A 17,339-nucleotide genomic window follows, 5' to 3' on the forward strand; every position below is an offset into this window, starting at 1 on the left:
GTCCATTTCTCCTGATACTGCCCCCTCCTACAAATAGACACACAAGAAGATTTCTGGGTCACAGAGTGTACATGCGTATAATTTAATGATGTTCTGCCACATTGCCCTCCAGAGGGATGCACTTATCCATTCCCATTAAAATAATTACATGTTTGTACATTGTAATCACGCAGTTGTTTTCTTTTCATCTGATGTAGAATGAGGGTGAAGCTGAACAAGCATCCAGCAAGTATAATCTCCCTTGGAGTCAGGGTCCCCTAATCCTACATCTTGGTCAACACATGGCATTTTCTGGATTTTAAACTTTTTGCAATGTGATGAGAGCTAAGTAGTACCTCATCATTGCTTTAATTCGTACTTTCTAATCACTGATGAGTCTGGGGTCTATTTTGTATATACTTATGACACTTTTAAAATTCTTTCTCTGTACTCTTAAAAACTGAGAACAAACTGAGGGTTGATGGGGGGTGGGAGGGAGGGGAGGATGGGTGACGGGTATTGAGGAGGGCACCTGTTGGGATGAGCACTGGGTGTTGTATGGAAACAAATTTGACAATAAATTTCATATATTGAAAAATAAAAGAAAATTCTTTCTCTGTGAATTATCTTAATTTTACTAACTGCCAAGATATTTCTGTTGTCTTTCTAGTAGAGTTTCATTTTTATGAATTTTTATGGCAACATCAAATATTAGCTATAAGGTGGTAATCATCACATAAGTGACTGTGGAGTGCCTGCTGCATGCTAAGTGCTAAAAAAATAGTTGTGGGGGAAAAAAAGTCATCGGGTTTTGTGTGATACACATTTGGATATACCTCTGAGATTTCAACTGTTAACTCAATAAATTTAATCCATAAGATGTTTGTGATGTAATGTTAAATATTAAATATGGACAGAAATAACATACATGAAATCCTATATTACAAAGAATAGTATATAATAGTTTTAGGAGCATATAAAGTTAGGTAATCCCAGAAGTTATAAAAACACATAGTTGAGAAAGTTTTACGTTGATTGATTTTCTTTAATTTTTAATTTTTTTTAATGTATTGTCTTTTTTTTGTTTTTAATAACATGTTTAGTGTAAGATTTTGAGCAGCAAATTCTGTCATGAACTGTTGTACATTTAATAAAAATTCAAATTATCTTAGTTTTCCTGTTAAGAGTTATTAGTATAGGTACTTTCTAGGGATATAATCGAAACATCACCTGGACAGTCTAAAAGTTGAGCAGTTCATTAACATACATGTTGATATAATTTAAAATAAAGAAAACATAAATGTTTGCTCATAATGCTAAATAATAGATATAACCATTCATATGTACACTGTCTTCCAGGAATTATTTCTAAAACAAAGTCAATAAAAAGTTATCTTAAGATTGGCTATGCTTTGGGGCGCCTGGGTGGCTCAGTTGGCTGAGCGTCCGACTTCAGCTCAGGTCATGATCTCCGGTTTGTGAGTTCGAGCCCTGCATCGGGCTCTGTGCTGACAGGTCAGAGCCTGGAGCCTGCTTCAGTTTCTGTGTGTGTGTGTGTGTGTGTCTCTCTCTCTGCCCCTCTCCCACTTGTGCTCCGTCTCTCTGTCTATCAAAAATTAATAAAATGTATTTTTTTTTTTAAAGATTGGCTATGCTTCCATTCAAGTCAATTAAGTGATAAAATACTACTTTAGTGAACTTCCCTATAGCCTGGTCATATTCAACAAATTTTTGCCTGCATTTTAAAAATAGTTTGTAGAATTCTTCAATTAACACTTTCCAGAACATTGTATTTGAAATCATACCATACTCAATTCTCACAACTATTAGAACCTTGTTATGAATTAATAAGGAGTGATTGGTTATATTCACGTGGTTATTTTAGTATGGTTCTTGTAGGATTTTAGAGAGTTGGAGAGGCAATGGATAAGGAAGGTATTACTAAATGATGGCATTCCCTGTAGCATCTGATGCTCACCATTGGAACCAAGAATAAAAAGTTTAAAGTGCTGGCAAAATCTTTTGAAACGCAGTCCTGCACCAGCTCTGGTGGGAAACTGAATGAAGAGAAAAGAAGTTCAGCTGGTATACCACGGGAACAGAACAGATCGTGTAGCTTATGACCTCATGTGTATATTATAGGCCAGATTTCCAGTTATCTGTATATTTTTCTCAGCAATTGTATTAATGACCCTAACTAGCTTTCCTGTTTTAATACTAGAAGCATTTTAAATTTCATTGGATAATCATGCTTTATAAATTTGCCCCTTTGTTTTGAGAGGTGAAAAATGAGCAAATTAATCAAGAGAAGAAGCATGAAGATTATGCAGCTACTTCTTTTCATAGAATCTTCTCTTGCCGAAAAGTGACAATGCAATTATAACACTACAATTTGTTTCAATTCAAGATGGTCTCTACATAAATATACTCTTTATCGTGACTTTTAGAAGAGTGGGTTTTTCAGTGTGCTCTTCCTTTTGCTGTGCTAAATTTTTCTTTAGTGGTATCATCATTGTCTTTTATGTAATTTTCTCATTTTATATGTACAACAGCCTGGGATTATTGAATTAAACCTAAGGCCCGTCTGAAGGTAAAGTCTTCTTTGGAGTAAGTTATAGAAAAGCCATTTTTGTTGTGTTATTGTGGACGTTTTTATGGACTTATTTTGCCGTTTCACTATAGTAAAAGTATTTCCCTTACTTGTTTACAACTGGCAATATGCTTTCCAATATATCAAAATCATTAAAACTTTTGAAGACTTAATTATGCTCTGTTTGGAATTTTCCACGGAAGGCACTGGTGAGCAGTAGGGACTTTCACATAGACCTCTCTGAAGCTCATTGAAAACCTAATTATTCAACAAGTATTTCTGTTTATTTAAATAAAGCCTAGTTAGGGCAGACGATATTTTCTTAGGTAAAGCTGGTAACATTCACAAATTTGGGGGCACTATGACTTTGGATAGTCTCATCTAATTTATATCCATTTCCCATAGCTACGTAGTAGAGCCAGGTGATTCTTGCCAAATATGCCCCCCTAGATTATTTTGACAGCTCATATAAAATAGATGAAAGACACGGAATTTAAAATGTTGAAGTATGATGTTACTACTTTTTTTAAGTGAAAATTATCTTTCTAGATAGGAAACATGAAATGCCCTGTAATTAGTCCAGCAACATAATCAACACGATCCAGTGCAAAAAGAAAACATAGAGCTCTTTGTTGAAACGTTATTAAGAGTTTCGAAATGACAACAGCGAAGCATTAAATCAAGCGTGGGCCCTTCTGAGCACAGGGCCTTGTGCTTCTACACAGGCCACACCCCCCCTCCCCTCTCCCCCCTCCCCCCCTCCCCCTCCCCCACCCATGAAGCCGGCTTGTCTGTAACATGCCTGCCGATTGTACTCAGGAACACCTTACATGCAGTGAAGAAAAAGAAAAACATACCCCGCGGAAATCTGTATTATCTGAGCAAACTTGAAGTAGTACAAATTTCTCAAGGAGAGCCTCAAAACAAACTACTAATCACTTTTTTTCCCCTCTCCCACCCATTCCATGATGGAATATGGAAGTTTATACTCTTCTAGATACTTGTTCCCCATGGAGAAATTATGTTGCTGCTTGTGATTTTTTTTTTCCTACACAAGATTGGCCTGAGCAATATATATTCAATGATGTTTTCTTTCTGAAAGCAGTGTGAACATAATGCATGTGTTTGGTAATGTTTAATAGATTTCAGATGCAACATTTTGCATGTTATGTTACACAGGTCTAATGTGTTCGGGTAAATGATGAAATCAAACTACATGCGGTTGTGGTATTACTGTTCAAAGAACTTTGAACTGATGGTCTCTGAAATGGTGTGCTGAGTTGGTTTTTAAATGCAGAGCCCTGTGTGTCTTCTCTGCCCTGTGGACCCAGACTAGAAATACGACACATTTTTTTTTTTTTTTATAATTGAATTTGTCTTTTTAGGGATGCAAGTGTTGGAATGGAATGGAATTCCTTTAACTTCTAAAACATATGAAGAAGTGCAGAGTATCATTGGTCAGCAAAGTGGGGAAGCAGAAATATGTGTAAGACTGTGAGTTTTTCCCCATCTTTTTGTTTCCATTTTTTTGGCTATTCATGGCTCTTTTAATTTAAAATTGTTAAGGTGGAACCTTTGCCAGTCAGCAAGATTTTCAGTAATTAGAACATAAAGTGAATACAAGTTTTTATAGATTTCTTGTGTTCAGAATCAAAATCTAAAGCATAGTAAGAATTCAGCTGATTTTGTTTCTGATATTGTCAGTAGCTGTCCCCTTTCATGCTTTTATTGAAACATGCTTCATTTAAACGAAAGCCTAAACCCATTTAGGTTTCCTGTGTGTGTATAGTATTTCAAAATGAGCTTATGTTTAATCCATAAAGATTTCACCTTAAATAATCATTTTTATCAGCTGACTTTTAACAGCATTGCAAGTATATATTTGGTTAGAAGGGTGAGCATGCTTGGAAATTGCTTTATATCATTAACCACTTCTCATTTACCTACTGAAAAAAAAAAAAAAAACAAAACTCAGGGTAGTTGGAAAAGAGGGACTTTTGTCTCAGGTTTCCTCAACTTCTTTCTCAATTTCTTTGTTTTAATTTTTAGGGACCTCAATATGCTATCAGACTCTGAAAATCCCCAGCACCTGGAGCTTCATGAGCCGCCGAAAGCTGGTAGGTGAAAGTAATCTGCTTTCAACTGCGGGTAAAGGGGTCGATGTAAATGGAAACATCGTTGTGGAGGCAGGTGTAGCTGTAGATGAGGATGTGAGCATAGATACTGCGTAGGCAAAAATGTACTTCTAGGCTAATCAATGTTTATTTATGTAATTGTAAACAAAACCAAAGCATTGCAGCTACGTTTTTAGCCTTCTAGGGAAACACGTATTTGTGTATTAGACCCATTAAAGAAATTCATACAGAATTCTGGCTATGTGAGTTCACATTTTGAATTCTTTAAAAATAAATTCATCCCTTCAAAGGAATCCATGGAGCCATTTATTTGCAGTTTTAGGTTATTTTTAGACAATACTCGATTCCTTTTAGCCTAGGATTATGGGGCACTTATTTTTGAACCTTTTGATTGCTGTTAATAGTGAATAAAAAAAAAATCAACATTTAATTTCATAAGTACATGATGAAATAGATTTAACTCTATTAGCAAACAACTGTAGTCTTATAAATGTTGATCAGCTGTAACATGAACACTTGTTTCATTAATTGTAGCATGATCACTTGTTTCTTCGTTTAACAAAAATTTATTGAAAATTTTCTATGCTGCAGCTAGCATTCTAAGAGTCTGGGTTACTGCACTAAAGAACAGACCGTGGCTTGTAGAAATTTTCATACATCTGTGAATGTATGTTACCTTGTCACCTAGAACCCAAGTAAGTTCCATGGTGTTAAGTGCCTATGAACCTGAGAAATACATAGCCATTTCTTTTTGTTGTAGTGGAGAAAGCAAAATCCCCAGGGGTTGATCCTAAGCAGTTGGCAGCAGAGCTCCAGAAGGTCTCATTACAGCAGTCACCACTGGTTCTGTCGTCCGTTGTTGAGAAAGGATCTCACGTTCATTCAGGTCCAACATCAGCAGGATCCAGTTCCGTCCCCAGCCCTGGGCAACCGGGGTCACCCTCAGTGAGCAAAAAGAAACACGGCAGCAGCAAGGTGAGAATTGTTCAGTATGACCTCTAAGTTACTTATTTCCTAGCTCCTTATTCAGACGAGGACAAAGGAAAGACGATATCGTTCTCTTGTGATTTTTCATTTCCTAATGATCTCTTGGCACAAAAAATTGCCATTTCTGAATATATGACCAAGCAAAATGTTCATGAAGATGATGTGTTTTTATATTTCTTAAAATATTTTAGCAGTTATTATTATGAGGAACTTGAAAAGTGTGTCTAATGCTCCCTATTTCCTGGTTCTTTTTCTGTATAGTGGTTGCATCAATTTGAGCCTCTTTGTGTATGAAACAGCTTTGCATCTTTTTGGAAATAAGTTACACATTAGATTGGGTTTGATAATCTACATAAAAGGTAAAAAGGACACAGAGATAAAGAGAATTTAGGACAATAAGAAATAAAGAAAACCAGTAATATAGAATCGCCATTTTGAATTGTATCCCTATTTCCATACTAATAAATTTTCCCTTTTTGCAAGTCTTCATTTGTAATAAATGTTTCTAACCTTATAATTTCCAACATACTAGTGAATTAAAAAAAACCCATAGAATTAATGTTTTGAACCTTATAAAAGCAGATGAAAATGTAGACAGTTTGTAACTTTTCCCTCATAGATTTCATTCATAATGAAGAAATTCTTATTATGGTTAAAAATACGTTTGACAAAGTTTTCTTTTATTTAAACATAGATGAAGATTTCTCTTTACTTGGTAAGATGCCTGGGAGGGACAGGCTATGCTTGGGTAAACTGACTGGACTTCAGAAAACAAAGTTTGTTTCACCAATTATAAAAACACAGCAGATGTCCCCCCAAATCCCTTTTATTCAGAAAGAAACAACAAAGGTAGGATGATCTTAATCATTGCATCACAGGACGGTGTGTCCCAAAATAAATATAGCAAGGCTTCACAAAGAACAATTTCAAGAATGGTTAGATTCAATTTCAATACAAATTTTAACACAATTATAATTTATCACATACAGTTATGTGTTAGTTTTCAAGAATTACCTCATGGAGGCTCCCTGTCTTCTGAGTTACAGACCGATATTTCTCATTCCTATCTCAGTATCTCCAGGTAGGACACAAGAAATGAGAAAGTCGGCTTGCAAAGTTTCCACACCAAGGACATTATAGTTCTACAAGTTTCTCATCCTAATTTTTTTTCAGCACCTGACATCACCATCCTCCCAGGAACTTAAGTAAAAATTTGAGACCTTCATTTTCTCTTCTTTTCTCTTCATTCACAATGTCTGATTAGTCACTGAATCTTAATCCTCAGAATTCTGATTTTCTATTAAGTCTCTAGTAAGTTTCTGCCTTCTCTGAACCCACCAGTTTTCTTTAGCAAAGCATTATTTCTTTTTCCAACATTATTGCACTCATTACTTGCAACTCCACTCACCGTTCTCTCTTCATTCTCAAACTACCCTCCAGCTGATCTGTGGCACAGTGACCTGATTGGGTCACTAACCTGTTTAAAATGTATCCCTGCTACTAGAATCTTGACAGCCTCACCTGTGCCTAGGACCCTATCCTACTCAGTCTAAAAGGGCTTTTCCTTGGGAGATTATCACAGTAAGCATAACGTTCAGTCTTTACAATTGCCTTGCTAATAAATACTCTGTATATTAGAGTTGCCAGCTCATTCCTACTTTCCACAGACATTTTTTTTTGGATAGCTCCTCAGTGTCCAATGAAATAAGAGCAATAGGAAGCCTTCATCCATGAAATCTATCCATATTCCAATCCTGCCTTAAAATCAGAAGATATCCATTCTTCCTTTTCTCCTCCCTCCCTCCGAAGTGCCCCATACTTTATGTATGTATCTTTATGTATGTATTTTGTATCTTGATTGTAGCTATCAGTTTTCTTATTTTATCCTCCCAATTAGGCTGCAAGTTCCTTAAGAACCAAAAACCATTTCTTTTTTTTTTTTTTATGCTTTTTAAGCACATAGTGGAGGGGCTTGCACAGAACAATAATAATTTAAATAAGTAAATATTGTGAATTAAATCATCACTGGCACTTGTCATATATTCTTCAGAATATTTACAGAATTATAGTTTTAACTTTTTGTGTTTTCATTAGGTATGAGACTAGGTATTAAATTATAAAATATTAGTGTAAGAAATGTATTAAGACTAAATATTTAAATATAGTTGGCATAATTATATACTTAGATATTTAGAACGTCGTCTAGTAAATATTCTAAATGATTATTCATAAGTAATTATTAATTGGTAATAATGCTCTAAATGGTTTCTTCTGAGTAAATGTAAGTAAAATATACATCTAAATTATTTAAATATATGTTTGTTATATAAGCTATGTATATGACTTTATCAAATCGTTATTTTGCTTAAGCTATTTCACTATGAATTTTTATCTCCAAAATTTTTATTTTATCACCTCAAGCTGTTTTGTGTCTGACATTTTAATCAAACCTTCTTCAGTTTACCTTTGAAGTTTGAATGCTTTCTTGAAAGTCATGTTATGGGGCGCCTGGGTGGCGCAGTCGGTTAAGCGTCCGACTTCAGCCAGGTCACGATCTCGCGGTCCGTGAGTTCGAGCCCCGCGTCGGGCTCTGGGCTGATGGCTCAGAGCCTGGAGCCTGTTTCCGATTCTGTGTCTCCCTCTCTCTCTGCCCCTCCCCCGTTCATGCTCTGTCTCTCTCTGTCCCAAAAATAAATAAACGTTGAAAAAAAAAAATGAAAGTCATGTTATAAATAAATGATTCAATTAAAGTACTACTTAGTTTTGGGGCACCTGGGTGGCTCAGTCGGTTAAGCGTCCGATTTCAGCTCAGGTCATGATCTCGTGGACAATGGGTTTGAGCCCCATGTCAGGCTCTGTGCTGACAGCTCAGAGCCTGGAGCCTGCTTCTGATTCTGTGTCTCCCTCTCTCTCTGCCCCTCCCCCGTTCATGCTCTGTCTCTCTCTGTCTCAAAAATAAGTAAACATTAAAAAAAAATTAAAATAAATGAATAAAATAAAGTACTCATTAGTTTTAAATGTTCTTATGAAATAGGTCATTGATCTCCCAAACCTTACTGGTCAGAGTGCCCTTAACATCTCACTAGTTTTTTTCACGGGTCTCTTATGCCCAAAGATATACCTAAAACAGTTTTATTTATTATATACTTAATTCGTATTTATGTCCTAATATCTGAGTAACCATTGGAAAAAATAATATATATAAAATGAAATAAAAATAATGCATTTGTTTCATTACACATCGTTAGGGTATTGTGCAGCTCATGGACATTGTACAACTATTCAAACCGGGAAATCAGACTGCACACTACCAAAGTGATTGCCTGTTCCACACTTGTATCACTGATTTCCATGAAGAACATTTTTTATCACTGTAATCATTAAAAACAGCCTCAGAAAGATAAGGCATCCTTTAAAGGAAAGTAGCTAGCTCTCATCTGGAAATGTCACTACCTGGAGCTGGTAGTTTGCTCCGTATCCAACAGATACTGATCTCTTTCCTTCCATAATTTAAAATATCCCTCCACACCCTTTTGATTTTACTGCCACACCCCAGAACAATTAAAAATGGTCCATAAGTTTCTACTCAACCCTGAATTTAGTGATATTGCATGATTACATGTCAAATGAGCTACAACTGTCAAAAAGAAATCAAAATAAGTTACCAGTAATCACTTAGCTTTGTGTTCTGTGAGGGTTTTTTTGTTTGTTTGTTTTGCTTTTTGGCTTGTGTTTTTACTTTTTATGTCAGTTATTCTCCAGTTTTCCTCATTGGAATACAAAGGAAACTGGTCTTAGGAAAACCCCTGTCTTTAATCCAGATAGAAATAGTTCTAGAAACTTCTATTGTCCTTCTTATTCTAGATTCAGTTTGCTTTTCTTTAAATTTAAACAGTAAAGTAATTTTTAAGTAAATATAATTGGTCACTAACTGGTAGGTTATCTTTTGCAGCCAGAACATGGTTTCAGTATTAATGAATGGACATTTTTTAATGTTTTATTTTTGAGAGAGGGAAATAGAGAACGAGTGGGAGGAGGGGCAGAGAGAGAGAAAGACAGAGAATGCCAAGCAGACTCTGCCCTATCAGCACAGAGCCCGATGCAAGGCTCGAACCCATGAACTCTGAGACCATGACCTGAACTGAAATCAAGACTCAGATGCTTAATAGACCTAGCCACCCAGGCGCCCCTAACGAATGGACATTCTTAATAATGAGCTGAACTAAATAAAGGATACACGGCCTAGAAAATTTAACCTCAACTCTGTAATTTTACCAAAGATTACATTTTCATTCCTTAGTTATTTCATAACACAAGACCTGGAGTATAGCTGTCTTCTTTGGATTGCTCTCATTTCCAAGATAAAAATATAAAGGATGGGGCGCCTGGGTGGCGCAGTCGGTTAAGCGTCCGACTTCAGCCAGGTCACGATCTCGCGGTCCGTGAGTTCGAGCCCCACGTCAGGCTCTGGGCTGATGGCTCGGAGCCTGGAGCCTGTTTCCGATTCTGTGTCTCCCTCTCTCTCTGCCCCTCCCCCGTTCATGCTCTGTGTCTCTCTCTGTCCCAAAAATAAATAAACGTTGAAAAAAATATATATATAAAGGAAAAGGTGACAACAAGCATATCCACCTAAATATTATGGATCTTTCCTTTTCAGGTTAATTATTAAAACAAAGCCAATATTATGTACATGTAGGCAGACAGGGCTTTACTTTGAACGTAGCAGGCTGGCCTCCGTTTTAGTAAGTATCTCCCTGTGTTGATGCCATGTTGCCTGAAATTCTGTTGTAGACCTGGAGTCCAGAACATCGTCTCTCCTTTTGTACAAATTCTGCATTGAAATATAACAAGTCAGCAATCAGTCATTTTTGTTAGCATTCTGAACCAGTTCATCACATCACATTCCTAACTGTTTTAAGGCTTTACTGACATAAGGAACTTCTTAAGGAAGTGAGAACTTGCTTGGAATAGGGTAGAACTGTAATTAAGGAATGTGAAATATTAAGAAGTGATTGCCTGAGTGCTTCACTCCAGAAGGGAGCAGAGTGGGGTTTACCACCCATCGAAGGCCAGCAAGAACGGGCTTCTGTGACATCTGTGCTCCAGGCGGTCACCGTCTAGAAACAGTGTCTTTGTCATTTCGCGAAAGGTCGCTAAAACCTGTAAAATACTTAAATCGAGTGCTTTAAGCCAAAGTATTCATTTCATTGAGTAATTGGAAATACAGCCCTACAGGTATAAAATTATAACTTCAAAACAGGCTGAACAAAATGAAAACTAGATTTATGTATCTGTAAAATCAAACACACGTTGTGACGTGTAAGTAGATACCATAATCTGAAGCCGCCAAATGGATGAAATACATTTTCCAGACAGTATGCTCCGACCAAATAGAAATTAATTTCACAAGGAAGTTGAAATGGTAAATTTTATGAAGGGTTTATCCATTAATATATGTTCTTATTATTGCAGCCTACTGATGCAGCCAAGGTTGTCTCTCATCCAATTACAGGGGAAATTCAGGTAGGAGAATTTTTTTTAAAAATCATCATTATACCATCTTCTTCGGCTGTTTCTTCTCCCCTCACTGGTCTATTGAAATCGCAAACACTGTTAGAACTTTTCCTGTTTTATATGTGCATGTAACACATACAGGAAGAATACAATATTATAGAACAATATCTTAGTACAATATACAGTTTATAAAATCTAATTATATGTATGGAATTCTATAATTTGAAATCTGCCGGATGCCTTAGCAGAATCAGTAAGTTTTATGTCTCAGTTTATACTTGTTGAATATGTTTCAAACAGGACAGATTGTTCTGGAAATGTGAAGATTCCTCTTTAAGAGTTTCATGAGTCCAATACTATTCTCTTTTCTTCCTCCTACCAACAATTGTTATATAATTGCTGAACAGTTTTCCTACAGTAGTGTTTTTCATGCCAGGGGTCATAACCAATTTGTAATCTGTAAAATCAATGTAGGGGATTTTGACTAGGAAAACAGAAGAAAAATAGTGTAAATCACTATCTTTTTTAGTTCTATACATGTGTGTTTCTGTGTGTGTATTGTATCGTAACCCATATTTCTCACTGTGGGTCATCGTCAAAAATGTTTTAAAAAGTGTACTTTATATAATACCAAAAAGTAATCCAGGATAGATAAGAAAAATCACGTAGAAAAAAGTGACACAATGTAAAATAAGAATATTTGAAGATAGTAAGTTTCAGACAAGGGGAAGAGCCCAGTAAGTCTTAGCTGCATCTCCAACATATTCTAGAGGAGATTTTCATGAAAGACTTCACAAAGGACAACAGACTTGAACTAATTTGTGGATCAGCCCAGAGAAAGGGGGCGTGTGTTCCTGGAAGAAGCAATGCTTCAAGGAAAGGTTCTGCTGGCAGAAATAATAAAAGGCAGACATCAGCTTTGCTGCAATGAAATGCTCCTGTACAGATAAGTTGAAACCAAATTAAAAAGAACCTTGCACACAAGCTGGGGGTCCTTGTTAGCCACTGCAGTAGGGCGATCGGTAAATATGTTGGATAAGGGAGACTCATTAAAAGGGATATATAGTAAGATTTCATACATCAATGGCCTGTGTAAGGAAAGCTTATAAAGGGAGGACACAAAGACAAAGAAACCAATGCAGTGATCATCTAGGCTCCCACTGATGAAAGCAAAAGTGGAAGGTGAGAATGGCATGGAAAGAGGTGCAGAATGCAGGCACCTTGCTGAGCAAGACCCAGCAGCACGGGCCTGGTCACCTCTGTGCTGCACATCTTGCAGTCTCGCTATTTCCTCTTTTCTTTTTCTTTTTCTTTTTTTTTAATGTTTATTTATTTTTGAGAGAGAGACAGAGTGTAAGTAGGGGAGGAGCAGAGAGAGAGGGAGACACAGAACATGAAGCAGGATCCAGGCTCTGAGCTGTTAGCACAGAGCCCGACGCGGGGCTCGAACCCACGAACCCCAAGAACATGACCTGAACTGAAGTCGGACGCTTACCAACTGAACCACCCAGGCACCCCAACTGTTTCCTTTTTTCAGAAAACCCAACCTGATCTTTCCTTATTTCACAAGCAGCAGAGAAAATGCTAGATTTTCTGAGTTTCTGATTCATAGCTTGTTCTCTCTTACCTTTTTTTTTTTTTTTCTTTCCTCTCTTTCCCATGGACCAGCATTTGCTGTGTTTCTTTTATGGCTTGTTATTGTCTGTTCTTCTTTTATTTTCCTTTCTCTTGAGCAGTAATCCTTAATTCTCTAGTGGAAATTTAATAATATTCCTTCTTAACTCGCAGGCTCTTTTCGTTTCTTTTTCAATATTTTCTCGTGACCGTGATTTCCGTTTTATTTATTTATTTTCTTGTAGCAAAACCTTTTTGCAGATGGAACCTTACATGGACACCCAAATCTACCAGCATTGGAGTGGCTCTGGTGGAGGGTTCCTGGGGACATTTCAGTCTGTCTCAGAAGCAACATCTGAGCAGCCCTAAGATTTTTCTAAGGCGCTGCAGCATAAATTTTGAAAAGCACCTTTTTAGGGTAGCCTGTAGGTTTTCATTTCAATAAGAAGTGGTTTTGGTGCCTCATCAGATAAAAGTGAACTTTAAGGCTGGCGAAAAAAAGAGTAAATGGGGGAGAATGTCTTCTTACAGTTTGGAAGCTGTTTTCAGTCTCCGTGAAATTAACTGCCGAATAATTCCATATTTCAGTACTCCATTAGAGTCCACAGTTACTGAAGTTCTGAACTTTCCATTTTTTCCCCTTCCTTCATGGCACTTTCTTTTATGTCACATTGCTTTCAGGATGGTCAAAGTCTAAGTTTTTGCTGTGTTGAGAGAAGCAATTGCAGATTCTTTTTCTGCCACAAAATACAACTGGACCAAAATTATGCTACAGTTAGGAATTATTTTGATTACCAAATTTTAAATAGAGTTTGACTTGTCTAAATTACCCCATTTTCAACATTAAGCCTAGCATACTTGTTTCTTGTGATAATTAAAAATTCGGTTAGTATCTTTATTTATGGATCTTTTTCTTCTGAAATGCAGAGCCCTTTCTTTCTATTATTTGATAAACCAAAACAGCATCAAGCAAAATTGAGGCTTATTCAAAATGATGCCATAAAAATCTTTACATTTTAAAGGAGAAAAAATAGTTAATTCCACGATTTTGGATTATGTGGGCTTCTCAAATATTTATTTGAATTGTTCATCTTTTCCTATTCACTGACAGTTGTGTAACAGCCATTCACTAATCTAGGAAGCAGCCCCTTTTCTTTCCTGTGCAGCTTTAAAAATTAAAGAACAAGATTTTATTATCTTAATCTCTGACCCTATTAGAATAGCAGGCACAGAAAAAGAAAAGCTATAGGTTATATAGGGTAATACAGGAAGAGATAAAATCTACACATTCTTAAATATTCTTACATTTCAGACTAACAGCTCTATCTTTAAATAACAATTCCACCTACTGCTAAGCATTTGGTGAAATACAGAAGACATTTTGTAATAAATTTATCAATTAATTTATTTTCAATGTCCTAGTCACTGTATTCATGAATGCTAACAACATTTATTATTTTTCTAGGAACGTAAATTTGGTGTAAAAATGTCACTAGTGTTTACTGTATGATTTTTCTTCTAAATGAATTTTAGACAGGCCAGAACTTTACCCATGGAAAGAATGAACAGCACACTTACTAGTTATTAGCATGTGCCTGGGAGTTCTCAATTAAATTAGGCATAAACTAGTCTGTTCAGTTTCAAATAAAATGGAAATGAGGGTTGATGCTCATGAGAATAAAAAGAAATGCTGGTAAGTTATTGAATAATAACGTATTGTAGCTTTTTAAAAATAACATCAAAATGATCTTCATGGACTATTTTGATGTCCCTTTAAGCTTCAAATCAACTATGATCTTGGAAATCTCATAATCCATATTCTCCAAGCAAGAAACCTTGTCCCTCGAGACAACAACGGTTATTCGGACCCCTTTGTTAAAGTGTACCTTCTTCCTGGGAGAGGGTAAGTGAAGAAACAGTGTCTTCTAAGTATTGCATCCCATGGATTCAAAAATAGTGTTGGTGTTTCTAGTCTCTAATTTTGAAGAGTTAAATAGATCTTCCTTCATTTTATTCACATGTCATAGTTATTTATTTCTAACAATTAGATATGATGGAAATAAAAATTTGTAATTAAGCCTTAACGGGTTCTAGGAGAGCCTTGATCATAAGAAAATCTGTCTTGATGAAACAATCAGTATTTTGAATCTAGAAACCACTATAACCCACCAGATGGACTGTGAAATCATTTAAAGGATTGTTTGTGGCAGATTTAGAGACTTAGCTTATCTTCCCAATTGCATTTGTTAAACTAACGTTCAAGACTCATAAGTTACTGTTTTGTTTTATAAGATATTAGGTAGCACATTACATGTTCATTAAGTGACTTAATGTATCCTTACTTATATGCGTATTTTCAAATCAGTGTTTTAAAAACTATAAAATAAAATAAGTCATATTTGACATGTTGAATATTAAATAAATATTTACTAAGTCTGGTAAATATTTGGTAATAAATGAAAAATATCTCTGAATCTCATGTGATTTATAAACTGTTCATATAAAGCAAGTGCTCTTTAGAGATGTTTATTTTTACATAATAAATGCAAATTGCTATGTTCTGGTATATAAATCAGTACTCAAGGTTGGTTTCAAAACAGTAATTTGGACTCAACAGATCATTATACCTTACCTGAACAATTTCTATTAGCCAAATTTGCATCTTGGAACATAAATAATCAACAGTCGGAGGTATGATAAGAAGAATTCGAGGCTGGTAATTTGAAGGCTCTGGTTTATTTATTTATTTTTTTTCATTTTTCATTTAACTCGAGTAACATTTGAATATTGCCTTTTATTTGGGAAACTTGTATTGTTGCACATGAGTAGAAAGAATAATGTAATTACCCATCCCATACTCATTACTTAGTTTCAGCAATTATCATCTCCTAGCCAATCATGTCTCATACAATCCCCTATACAGATTATTTTAAAGTAGATCTCAACTATTACAACTTTTTTCTGTAAAGAAATAGTCATAATACTACATACAACCATTGTAATTTTAAAATGTGTAAATAATTCCTAGTTTCCCCAATTACCTCGTAATATTTTCCTAATTGGTTTGAAGACCTAATTGATACTTATAGAACATTCTTCCCATCAATAGCAGAATACATCTTCTTTTCAAGTGCACATGAAACATTCTCCAAGAGAAACTACGTTTCAGGCCGTAAAACAAACCTCAACTGATTTAAAAGCATTGAAATCATACAACACATGTTGTGTGACTATAGTTGGTTTGTTTGGACAGGATCCAAGTTAAAGTTATACGTTACCTTTTAATCTGCTGGTTGTTGACTAATTATATCACCACGGGCAGATCACCAGTTCTTTTGAGATTAATTCTTGTTGACATTGACAGAGCCAAGGTGAGCAGGGAGCCAGTGAATAGTTTTGCTAGGAAATCAAATGTAGATAACACTCAGAAAATAATTTGAAAATTTCTAGGTACTATATCCAATTATGGATGCAGCCTTTACTTTTATCCCATTGATTTTATTTAGAAACTTAGAATTGCTGGTGTTGTGGTTCTATTTTTAAATCATTGCATTTTATTTATTTGTAAGGATCACCAGCTAGCCATATAGCAGAGGAAAGGAGAGTTTTTATTTTATGTTCGTTTATGTCATAATTAGTTACAGCTGTAATTTGGCTGCTTTTTTTCATGTGAGTATAACAACAAACTGGTAACTTCATCCTGCCTTTGATTGGGTCATTAGACCTTCAGTGTTATTTGATGATAATATTATGGGGCAAGAAGAAATCACTGCCTAGGGTGTATTTTTAATTGGCATTTGCTAATGAATGAATGAAAATAAAGCAGTGTCTTTTACTTTCTATCTTCTCTAATAGTATCCTGGAGAGTGTCACCTTTTATGCTATATGAGAGTGCCTGTCTTTTATTTATTACATGATATGTTTCAATTAGGCTATTGCAAACTTGAGTAACCAGAAAGGGCAGACAGGTAATATGAATAAGTCAGTCATTCTGGGGTGAGTGACAGGGGATTCCAGTATACAGAGTGAACTCCCCATCACAAGCCATCTCCAGTATTTTGTCAGACAAAACAAGCCTGCTGGGTGGGTTCCTCCCCAAAAGCAGCTAATCAGCTGCCCTATTCAACTCGTAAACCTTTTATTAAATTACTCCTAATTATTACAGCATCCAAGGCCTTGGGATTTTTTACATTTAGGAGGTATTATTTCCACTGTAGCTCTGAGATTGTTTTCTGCTTCATGTTATTTATATGTTCTGGTATAGGTCATCTGGTTATTATTCTCGTATTTTCTTCTTTGTTTCTCTTCCTAACTTTTTTTCTTCCTGTCTTTCCTACTTGCCTGTTATATCCTTCACTCTTGCTCTTGGAATCAATGCAGTCAAGTCATGGTTGTCCAGAATGCAAGGTAGAGTTGGCTCATTTTCAGTGTCATGCTGTGCTGTGATGTCTAAAGTTTATATGTACACACTTGAAAATATACATTCACCTGTAGTTCATTTGTATCTTTTTACATGTTGG

General features: G+C 35.7%; 1 protein-coding gene across 8 annotated transcripts in view; it reads left to right on the forward strand.

The window, feature by feature from the left end:
- Nucleotides 1-17,339, forward strand: part of PCLO (piccolo presynaptic cytomatrix protein) — a 426,447-nt gene that overhangs the window by 326,613 nt on the left and 82,495 nt on the right. For 4 of the 8 annotated variants that reach the window (XM_086696804.1, XM_086696805.1, XM_086696807.1 and 1 more), the window contains exons 11-16: nt 3,955-4,063; nt 4,619-4,686; nt 5,465-5,679; nt 11,164-11,214; nt 14,598-14,722; nt 17,200-17,226. In XM_086696804.1, coding sequence (XP_086552930.1) covers nt 3,955-4,063; nt 4,619-4,686; nt 5,465-5,679; nt 11,164-11,214; nt 14,598-14,722; nt 17,200-17,226 — 595 coding nt within the window. Of the gene's footprint in view, nt 1-3,954; nt 4,064-4,618; nt 4,690-5,464; nt 5,680-11,163; nt 11,215-14,597; nt 14,723-17,199; nt 17,227-17,339 lie in introns of those variants that run through there. The other 4 variants (XM_086696806.1, XR_015248050.1, XR_015248051.1 and 1 more) reach the window with 4 other exon arrangements.

The sequence above is a fragment of the Puma concolor genome, chromosome A2, assembly GCF_028749965.1.
Source record: "Puma concolor isolate L17-30 chromosome A2, mPumCon1.1.hap2, whole genome shotgun sequence".
Taxonomy (NCBI): domain Eukaryota; kingdom Metazoa; phylum Chordata; class Mammalia; order Carnivora; family Felidae; genus Puma; species Puma concolor.